Raw genomic sequence first — 12,500 nt, 5'->3', positions numbered from 1 at the left:
AACAACCCTTCCTCAGCCCTCTGGACAACAGTTTTGGTAATCCCGCACCTCCTCCTAACTTCCAAACTACGAATTCTCTGCATTATATTCACACCACACATTGCCCTCAGACATGACATCTCCACTGCCTCCAGCCTTCTCCTCGCTGCAACATTCATCACCCATGCTTCACACCCATATAAGAGCGTTGGTAAAACTATACTCTCATACATTCCCCTCTTTGCCTCCAAGGACAAAGTTCTTTGTCTCCACAGACTCCTAAGTGCACCACTCACTCTTTTTCCCTCATCAATTCTATGATTCACCTCATCTTTCATAGACCCATCCGCTGACACGTCCACTCCCAAATATCTGAATACGTTCACCTCCTCCATACTCTCTCCTCCAATCTGATATTCAATCTTTCATCACCTAATCTTTTTGTTATCCTCATAACCTTACTCTTTCCTGTATTCACCTTTAATTTTCTTCTTTTGCACACCCTACCAAATTCATCCACCAATCTCTGCAGCTTCTCTTCAGAATCTCCCCAAGAGCACAGTGTCATCAGCAAAGAGCAGCTGTGACAACTCCCACCCTGTGTGTGATTCTTTATCTTTTAACTCCACGCCTCTTGCCAAGACCCTCGCATTTACTTCTCTTACAACCCCATCTATAAATATATTAAACAACCACGGTGACATCACACATCCTTGTCTAAGGCCTACTTTTACTGGGAAAAAATTTCCCTCTTTTCTACATACTCTAACTTGAGCCTCACTATCCTCGTAAAAACTCTTCACTGCTTTCAGTAACCTACCTCCTACACCATAACTTGCAACATCTGCCACATTGCCCCCCTATCCACCCTGTCATACGCCTTTTCCAAATCCATAAATGCCACAAAGACCTCTTTAGCCTTATCTAAATACTGTTCACTTATATGTTTCACTGTAAACACCTGGTCCACACACCCCCTACCTTTCCTAAAGCCTCCTTGTTCATCTGCTATCCTATTCTCCGTCTTACTCTTAATTCTTTCAATTATAACTCTACCATACACTTTACCAGGTACACTCAACAGACTTATCCCCCTATAATTTTTGCACTCTCTTTTATCCCCTTTGCCTTTATACAAAGGAACTATGCATGCTCTCTGCCAATCCCTAGGTACCTTACCCTCTTCCATACATTTATTAAATAATTGCACCAACCACTCCAAAACTATATCCCCACCTGCTTTTAACATTTCTATCTTTATCCCATCAATCCCGGCTGCCTTACCCCCTTTCATTTTACCTACTGCCTCACGAACTTCCCCCACACTCACAACTGGCTCTTCCTCACTCCTACAAGATGTTATTCCTCCTTGCCCTATACACGAAATCACAGCTTCCCTATCTTCATCAACATTTAACAATTCCTCAAAATATTCCCTCCATCTTCCCAATACCTCTAACTCTCCATTTAATAACTCTCCTCTCCTATTTTTAACTGACAAATCCATTTGTTCTCTAGGCTTTCTTAACTTGTTAATCTCACTCCAAAACTTTTTCTTATTTTCAACAAAATTTGTTGATAACATCTCACCCACTCTCTCATTTGCTCTCTTTTTACATTGCTTCACCACTCTCTTAACTTCTCTCTTTTTCTCCATATACTCTTCCCTCCTTGCATCACTTCTACTTTGTAAAAACTTCTCATATGCTAACTTTTTCTCCCTTACTACTCTCTTTACATCATCATTCCACCAATCGCTCCTCTTCCCTCCTGCACCCACTTTCCTGTAACCACAAACTTCTGCTGAACACTCTAACACTACATTTTTAAACCTACCCCATACCTCTTCGACCCCATTGCCTATGCTCTCATTAGCCCATCTATCCTCCAATAGCTGTTTATATCTTACCCTAACTGCCCCCCTCTTTTAGTTTATAAACCTTCACCTCTTTCCTGATGCTTCTATTTCCTTGTATCCCATCTACCTTTTTCCAGTGTAGCACAACTAGAAAGGGTCATATATCTGTGGCCCCCCGATAAACATGTACATCCTGAAGTCTACTCAAAGTCTTTTTTTCAAATACATAATCCAACAAAAAACTGTCATTTCCCCCTTTCATCAATCGTAATTATTTATCCTCTTTTTTTTAAAAATGATTACCATAACAAACCCCTTTTTATACAAATTTAATCAAAAGGGGCCCCCTTATCATTTACACCCCACCCCAAACTTACCTACCACACCCTCTTAAAAAATTTCTCCATTTAGCATTCAGGTCCCCACCACAATTTCTCTCTACTTGGTTAAAGGCTCCCATAATTCACTTAAATTCCCAAAATCTCTTCCCCTGCATTCCTCTTTCCCGGGCATACACGCTTATTATGACCCACTTCTGCATCCAACCCTTTACTTTAATCCCCATAATTCTGAATTTAAAATTCATATTCTTTTTCCCTTCCATAACTGATCATTTAACATTACTGCTACCCCCTTTCCTTTTCTCTAACCTCAGATACTCCAGATTTAATCCCATTTATTTCCCCACTGAAACCCCCTACCCTTCAGCTTTGTTTCGCTGAGAGCCCGGACATCCAACCCTTTTTATTCATAACATCAGCAATCATCTGTTTTTGTCATCCGCACTACATCCACGCAATTTAAAAAATTTTTTTATAAAAATTTTTTTTTTCTTTTTTAGTAAATGTTACAGGAGAAGGGGAATTTGCCCAGTCCCGCATTTTTTGCCCCTAAGACACCAGGCTTTAGGAGGAAAGAAAAAAGAAGAAAGAAGAAATAAAAAAAAACAAGAGCTATTTAGAATAAGGGGAAAACCCAGATTATGAAATATATATGATGGGGGTCGGAAGTGTGACCAAAAGGGAAGTAGGAGTAGCAAGATATCCCCCGTTATCAGTGTTTATGAGAAGAAAAGAAACCGCAATCCTACCATCATGCAAAACAGTTACAGGTTTTGTTTACAATTTTGCAGATAGGGCTTCCCCGGGGGGTTTGTCTACCAACCCACCAACCAAAATAGAATAAAAATATATAGGGGTGGGAGAAGAAAAAATTCAAAAACCCGGGGGGAACCTTTAGTTTCCCTAAATTTTATTGTTTTTTTGAGGATGATCCCCAGTCCAGCTTAAAAGGGGGCTTCCCTAAAAAAAAAAAAAAAAAAAAAAATATAATATATAATAATATATATATAATTATATATATATATATATTTAATTTTAATATATAATAATATATAATATATATAAAAACTGAAAAAGAACTTTTTTTCTTTTTAAAAAGCATAAGGGGGGGTTTTGGTAAAAGCAGTTCTAAAAATTTCTGAACCTAACGAAAAAAAAATTTATTGTGGTTTCTTAAATAAAACGATTTAAAAAATATTTAGTTTTATAAATAATTGTTTTTTTAAAAAGGGGGGGTTTAAACTGAAATTAAAAATTTTTACATTAACATTAATGAAAAAAATATATCTTTAAACGTATAAGAGAAAATTTCAGAATGGCCTTAATTTTAAATGAGTTCTTGCTAATTGACCAGTTTTACATATTCGGCACGACATATATATATATATATATATAACAAGAGTAATTTATTTTAGCCCAACCCAACTAAATATATTTTAGATTTGTTTACAATAATTTAATACTAAACAAGCACAGTGAAATATATTTTTTTCGTTAGGTTCAGAATGATTTTGGCGAAATTATTGCATACACAAATTTTCGCTTGTCCTATATGGCAAGATGAGCGTTGCTATTTAAGCCAAGATCGCAAGTTCTGCCTATTCGGCACGACATTTTATATATATATATATATATATATATATATATATATATATATATATATATATATATATATATATATATATATATATATATAATATATATAATATATGTCGTGCCGAATATGTAAAACTGGTCAATTAGCAAGAACTCATTTAAAATTAAGGCCTTTCTGAAATTTTCTCTTATATGTTTAGATATATTTTTTTCATTAATGTTAATGTAAAAATTTTTAATTTTGCACCAAAAGAATCTTAGAAAACTTACCTAACCTTATTATAATAAGAGCATTTATTTTAGCCTAACCCAACTAAATATATTTTAGATTTGTCTACAGTAATTTAATACTAAACAAGCACAGTTAAATATATTATTTTCGTTAGGTTCAGAATGATTTTGGCGAAATTATTGCATACAAAAATTTTCGCTTGTCCTATATGGCAATATGAGCGTTGCTATTTAAGCTAAGATCGCAAGTTCTGCCTATTCGGCACGACATATATATATATATATATATATATATATATATATATATATATATATATATATATATATATATATATATATATATATATATATATAAAAAAAATAGCAAAACAGTAATAGTTCTATTATCATAACTAAAACAAGAAAATATACAGAAAAGAAGTGGATAAAAAAAGGCTTCAAGGAAGAATATTTGGATTTCTTCCTGAAACAATTTGAATATTCCACTTCCCCTACCACCCCATCTTTTCATTCTTTTTTTACCAATATGAATATTTTATTACATAATATGGTACAAAAGGTAGAAAAGAATATAAAGTTTACACAGATTTTCATGAACCGCTCCGACCGCAGTCATTACAAACCTTCTGTGGTTACAGTTCCGTCAGCGCCATCTATTGCGAGCAACTGCTAGTATCTGCTCTGGGAGGGCGGTCAGCAACTGCTGTACGCACTCAGTTGCTGATCGATTCTCGAGTGTGATTGGTTGGCATTAGTCAGACAGCGTTCTTGTTTTGCAAGTCTTTTGTTGTCTCTGCTCCCTTTGTTATTGTAAATTTCTAAGTGTTTTTGTTCACTCTGTCATTGTGAATTCTCGTGTCCATTATTGTTAGTCTGTTCAGTTTTTTATTCAAGTCAAAATGTACGAGAATATAATCCAAAAGTCGCGTTGCCAGTAATTGTTGAGGGGAAAAACACAACATTTCGCTCAGAGCAGAGCTCTGCCATGTCACATTCCTCTATGTATAGACCTTTATGACATGTTTCACTCTGTTAGAGCTTTGTTATTCAATTGTTGGTTAATAAATAACCTGCAACATACTACTACTGTAGTAGATTACAACACACTACTACTGTAGTAGATTACAACACACTACTACTGTAGTAGATTACAACACACTACTACTGTAGAAGATTACAACACACTACTACTGTAGTAGATTACAACACACTACTACTGTAGTAGATTACAACACACTACTACTGTAGTAGATTAAACACACTACTACTGTAGTAGATTACAACACACTACTACTGTAGTAGATTACAACACTTTACTACTGTAGTAGATTACAACACACTACTACTGTAGCAGATTACAACACACTACTACTGTAGTAGATTACAACACACACTACTACTGTAGTAGATTACAACACACTACTACTGTAGTAGATTACAACACACTACTACTGTAGTAGATTACAACACACTACTACTGTAGTAGATTACAACACACTACTACTGTAGTAGATTACCACACACACTACTACTGTAGTAAATTACAACACACACTACTACTGTAGTAGATTACAACACACTACTACTGTAGTAAATTACAACACACACTACTACTGTAGTAGATTACAACACACTACTACTGTAGTAGATTACAACACACTACTACTGTAGTAGATTACAACACACTACTACTGTAGTAGATTACAACACACACTACTACTGTAGTAGATTACAACACACTACTACTGTAGTAGATTACAACACACTACTACTGTAGTAGATTACAACACACTACTACTGTAGTAGATTACAACACTTTACTACTGTAGTAGATTACAACACACTACTACTGTAGAAGATTACAACACACTATTGTAGATTACAACACACACTACTACTGTAGTATATTACAACACACTACTACTGTAGTAGATTACAACACACTACTACTGTAGCAGATTACAACACACTACTACTGTAGTAGATTACAACACACACTACTACTGTAGTAGATTACAACACACTACTACTGTAGTAGATTACAACACACTACTACTGTAGTAGATTACAACACACTACTACTGTAGTAGATTACAACACACTACTACTGTAGTAGATTACAACACACTATTGTAGATTACAACACACACTACTACTGTAGTAAATTACAACACACACTACTACTGTAGTAGATTACAACACACTACTACTGTAGTAGATTACAACACACTACTACTGTAGTAGATTACAACACACACTACTACTGTAGTAGATTACAACACACTACTACTGTAGTAGATTACAACACACTACTACTGTAGTATATTACAACACACTACTACTGTAGTAGATTACAACACACTACTACTGTAGTAGATTACAACACACTACTACTGTAGTAGATTAAAACACACTACTACTGTAGTAGATTACAACACACACTACTACTGTAGTATATTACAACACACTACTACTGTAGTATATTACAACACACTACTACTGTAGTAGATTACAACACACTACTACTGTAGCAGATTACAACACACCACTACTGTAGTAGATTACAACACAAGACTACTGTAGTAGATTACAACACACCACTACTGTAGAAGATTACAACACACCACTACTATAGTAGACTACAACACACCACTAATGTAGTGGACTACAACACACCACTGCTGTAGTCGACAACACACCACTACTGTAGTCGACTACAACACACTACTGTAGTCGACTACAACACACCACTACTGTAGAAGATTACAACACACCACTACTGTAGTCGACTACAACACACCACTACTGTAGTAGATTACAACACACCACTACTGTAGTCGACTACAACACACCACTACTGTAGTAGACTACAACACACCACTACTGTAGTAGACTACAACACACCACTACTGTAGTAGACTACAACACACCACTACTGTAGAAGATTACAACACACCACTACTGTAGAAGATTACAACACACCACTACTGTAGTAGATTACAACACACTACTACTGTAGAAGATTACAAGACACCACTACTGTATTCGACAACACACCACTACTGTAGTAGATTACAACACACCACTACTGTAGAAGATTACAACACACCACTACTGTATTCGACAACACACCACTACTATAGTAGACTACAACACACCACTACTGTAGTGGACTACAACACACCACTACTGTAGTAGACTACAACACACCACTACTGCAGCAGATTACAACACACCACTACTGTCGTAGATTACAACACACCACTACTGTAGTAGATTACAACGCAATTGTAGTAAACTGCAACACACTACTACTGTAGTAGACTACAACGCACCACTACTGTAGACTACAACATACTACTACTGTAGTAGACTACAACACACCATTACTGTAGACTACAACATACAACTACTCTAGTAGACTACAACACATTACTGGGTTTAATAATCCTAGTCATAGAACGTGAACATGTCAGTTGTTCCGTACACAAGTGTTTAAAATTTAAAACCGACTGGGTGAGGCGTTCTCAAGCTTAGACAAATTGAAAAGCTGTAAGAAAAATAATCTCAGGCTTCCTAAAAGATCGTCCTTTTGGGTTGATGATAATAATAATTACTACAATACACAAATAATCTACTTTTAGACACTTCACTTTTAGACACTTCACCTGTACACACTTCACTTTTAGACACTTCACCTGTACACACTTCACTTTTAGACACTTCACTTTTAGACACTTCACCTGTACACACTTCACTTGTACACACTTCACCTGTACACACTTCACTTGTACACACTTCACTTGTACACACTTTTACATAATTGCAAAATTTCACTTGGTTTCTCCTTTTTCACTTACTTTCTCACCACTTGGCTCCTCCCACCCATTTTTCTTCCCATATACCATTTCTTACCTCAACCACTACCACCCTGGCTTCCCACCGCACCGCCCACGGGCGGCCAACACTGACGGGGACGGCGTGGGCGGCGGTGGTTTCCCGGTCTTGAGAAGGTGGAACATCCAAGACAACAGAATCTGCATGGTGGGAGTGTGGGCGGAGATGGGTGGCTAGGCTGGAGGTGCGGCTGTGGGCGACTTGGCTGGAGGTGCGGCTGTGGGTGACTAGGCTGGAGGTATGGCTGCGGGCGTGTGGGCGGAGGTGGGTGGACTGAGGTCTCAGATGCCTTCCACTGTTCACGGAGTTGATGTGGTGGTCTATAACATCCTTCAATCTGGAAGGAACGTAATGTTGGTGTTTGTGTGTGTGTGTGTGTGTGTGTGTGTGTGTGTGTTTTGTCTCTCTTGCGTGACATATATATGTCGTGCCGAATAAGTAAAACTGGTCAATTAACAAGAACTCGTTTAAAATTAAGTCCTTTCTAAAATGTTCTCTTATACGTTTAAAGATATATTTTTTTCATTAATGTTAATGTAAAAATTAATAATTTTGTACCAAGAGCACCTTAGAAAACTTAACTAACCAATTTAATTTAGCCTAATCCAACAAAATATATTTTAGATAAGTTTACAATAATTTATTTATAAACAAACACAATGAAATACATTTTTTACGTTACGTTCAGAATAATTTTTACAAAATTACTGCATACACAAATTCTCGCTTGCCTTATTTGGCAAGAAGAGTGTTACTATTTAAGCCAAAATCGTAAGTTTCACCTATTCGGCACGACATTTTATATATATATATATATATATATATATATATATATATATATATATATATATATATATATATATATATATATATATATATATATATATATATATAATAATGTGCCGAATAGGTGAAACTGGTCAATTAGCAAGAACTCGTTTAAAATTAAGTCCTTTCCGAAATTTTCTCTTATACGTTTAAAGATATATTTTTTTCATTAATGTTAATGTAAAAATTTTTAATTTTGCACCAAAAGAATCTGAGAAAACTTACCTAACCTTATTATAACAAAAACAATTTATTTTAGCCTAACCCAACTAAATATATTTTAGATTTGTTTACAGTAATTTAATACTAAACAAACATAGTGAAATATATTTGTTTCGTTAGGTTCAGAATGATTTTTGCGAAATTATTGCATACACAAATTTTCACTTGTCCTATATGGCAAGATGAGCGTTGCTATTTAATCCAAGATCGCAAGTACTGCCTATTCGGCACGACATATATATATATATATATATATATATATATATATATATATATATATATATATATATATATATATATATATATATATATATATATATATATATATATATATCATATACACATTAACTAGTGAACATAATCACATAAATACTGCTACGGTAAATGTTGATCAATCATTAAAAAAAAATCTGCTCTCAAAGTTTTAAAAAATATTTATTTTTGCTTATTAAAACAATTCTATTACATAGATTCTGCCAATTACCAGCATGCTGTGGAAATATTATATAAAGACTATATTTTATCCAGTATTACTTATATATATATATATATATATATTTATTATTATTATCACACTGGCCGATTCCCACCAAGGCAGGGTGGCCCGAAAAAGACAAACTTTCACCATCATTCACTCCATCACTGTCTTGCCAGAAGGGTGCTTTACACTACAGTTTTTAAACTGCAACATTAACACCCCTCCTTCAGAGTGCAGGCACTGTACTTCCCATCTCCAGAACTCAAGTCCGGCCTGCCGGTTTCCCTGAATCCCTTCATAAATGTTACTTTGCTCACACTCCAACAGCACGTCAAGTATTAAAAACCATTTGTCTCCATTCACTCCTATCAAACACGCTCATGCATGCCTGCTGGAAGTCCAAGCCCCTCGCACACAAAACCTCCTTTACCCCCTCCCTCCAACCTTTCCTAGGCCGACCCCTACCCCGCCTTCCTTCCACTACAGACTGATACACTCTTGAAGTCATTCTGTTTCGCTCCATTCTCTCTACATGTCCGAACCACCTCAACAACCCTTCCTCAGCCCTCTGGACAACAGTTTTGGTAATCCCGCACCTCCTCCTAACTTCCAAACTACGAATTCTCTGCATTATATTCACACCACACATTGCCCTCAGACATGACATCTCCACTGCCTCCAGCCTTCTCCTCGCTGCAACATTCATCACCCATGCTTCACACCCATATAAGAGCGTTGGTAAAACTATACTCTCATACATTCCCCTCTTTGCCTCCAAGGACAAAGTTCTTTGTCTCCACAGACTCCTAAGTGCACCACTCACTCTTTTTCCCTCATCAATTCTATGATTCACCTCATCTTTCATAGACCCATCCGCTGACACGTCCACTCCCAAATATCTGAATACGTTCACCTCCTCCATACTCTCTCCCTCCAATCTGATATCCAATCTTTCATCACCTAATCTTTTTGTTATCCTCATAACCTTACTCTTTCCTGTATTCACCTTTAATTTTCTTCTTTTGCACACCCTACCAAATTCATCCACCAATCTCTGCAACTTCTCTTCAGAATCTCCCAAGAGCACAGTGTCATCAGCAAAGAGCAGCTGTGACAACTCCCACTTTGTGTGTGATTCTTTATCTTTTAACTCCACGCCTCTTGCCAAGACCCTCGCATTTACTTCTCTTACAACCCCATCTATAAATATATTAAACAACCACGGTGACATCACACATCCTTGTCTAAGGCCTACTTTTACTGGGAAAAAATTTCCCTCTTTCCTACATACTCTAACTTGAGCCTCACTATCCTCGTAAAAACTCTTCACTGCTTTCAGTAACCTACCTCCTACACCATACACTTGCAACATCTGCCACATTGCCCCCCTATCCACCCTGTCATACGCCTTTTCTAAATCCATAAATGCCACAAAGACCTCTTTAGCCTTATCTAAATACTGTTCACTTATATGTTTCACTGTAAACACCTGGTCCACACACCCCCTACCTTTCCTAAAGCCTCCTTGTTCATCTGCTATCCTATTCTCCGTCTTACTCTTAATTCTTTCAATTATAACTCTACCATACACTTTACCAGGTATACTCAACAGACTTATCCCCCTATAATTTTTGCACTCTCTTTTATCCCCTTTGCCTTTATACAAAGGAACTATGCATGCTCTCTGCCAATCCCTAGGTACCTTACCCTCTTCCATACATTTATTAAATAATTGCACCAACCACTCCAAAACTATATCCCCACCTGCTTTTAACATTTCTATCTTTATCCCATCAATCCCGGCTGCCTTACCCCCTTTCATTTTACCTACTGCCTCACGAACATCCCCCACACTCACAACTGGCTCTTCCTCACTCCTACAAGATGTTATTCCTCCTTGCCCTATACACGAAATCACAGCTTCCCTATCTTCATCAACATTTAACAATTCCTCAAAATATTCCCTCCATCTTCCCAATACCTCTAACTCTCCATTTAATAACTCTCCTCTCCTATTTTTAACGGACAAATCCATTTGTTCTCTAGGCTTTCTTAACTTGTTAATCTCACTCCAAAACTTTTTCTTATTTTCAACAAAATTTGTTGATAACATCTCACCCACTCTCTCATTTGCTCTCTTTTTACATTGCTTCACCACTCTCTTAACCTCTCTCTTTTTCTCCATATACTCTTCCCTCCTTGCATCACTTCTACTTTGTAAAAACTTCTCATATGCTAACTTTTTCTCCCTTACTACTCTCTTTACATCATCATTCCACCAATCGCTCCTCTTCCCTCCTGCACCCACTTTCCTGTAACCACAAACTTCTGCTGAACACTCTAACACTACATTTTTAAACCTACCCCATACCTCTTCGACCCCATTGCCTATGCTCTCATTAGCCCATCTATCCTCCAATAGCTGTTTATATCTTACCCTAACTGCCTCCTCTTTTAGTTTATAAACCTTCACCTCTCTCTTCCCTGATGCTTCTATTCTCCTTGTATCCCATCTACCTTTTACTCTCAGTGTAGCTACAACTAGAAAGTGATCTGATATATCTGTGGCCCCTCTATAAACATGTACATCCTGAAGTCTACTCAACAGTCTTTTATCTACCAATACATAATCCAACAAACTACTGTCATTTCGCCCTACATCATATCTTGTATACTTATTTATCCTCTTTTTCTTAAAATATGTATTACCTATAACTAAACCCCTTTCTATACAAAGTTCAATCAAAGGGCTCCCATTATCATTTACACCTGGTACCCCAAACTTACCTACCACACCCTCTCTAAAAGTTTCTCCTACTTTAGCATTCAGGTCCCCTACCACAATTACTCTCTCACTTGGTTCAAAGGCTCCTATACATTCACTTAACATCTCCCAAAATCTCTCTCTCTCCTCTGCATTCCTCTCTTCTCCAGGTGCATACACGCTTATTATGACCCACTTCTCGCATCCAACCTTTACTTTAATCCACATAATTCTTGAATTTACACATTCATATTCTCTTTTCTCCTTCCATAACTGATCATTTAACATTACTGCTACCCCTTCCTT

General features: G+C 36.6%; 1 protein-coding gene across 6 annotated transcripts in view; it reads right to left on the bottom strand.

Moving 5' to 3' along the window:
- The window catches only part of LOC128691825 (uncharacterized), a 1,033,854-nt gene that overhangs the window by 875,918 nt on the left and 145,436 nt on the right, over window positions 1-12,500 (bottom strand). For 3 of the 6 annotated variants that reach the window (XM_070101047.1, XM_070101043.1, XM_070101045.1), the window contains exon 3: window positions 7,921-8,239. The exons of the other annotated variants lie outside the window; for them this stretch is intronic. In XM_070101047.1, the coding sequence (XP_069957148.1) occupies window positions 7,921-8,239 (319 nt within the window). The remainder of the gene's footprint in view (window positions 1-7,920; window positions 8,240-12,500) is intronic. 6 annotated transcript variants of the gene reach the window in all.

The sequence above is a fragment of the Cherax quadricarinatus genome, chromosome 75 (genome assembly GCF_038502225.1).
Source record: "Cherax quadricarinatus isolate ZL_2023a chromosome 75, ASM3850222v1, whole genome shotgun sequence".
Lineage (NCBI taxonomy): Eukaryota > Metazoa > Arthropoda > Malacostraca > Decapoda > Parastacidae > Cherax > Cherax quadricarinatus.
The sequence above is the reverse complement of the archived record's forward strand: the minus strand, read 5'-3'. Positions and strand labels throughout refer to the sequence as shown.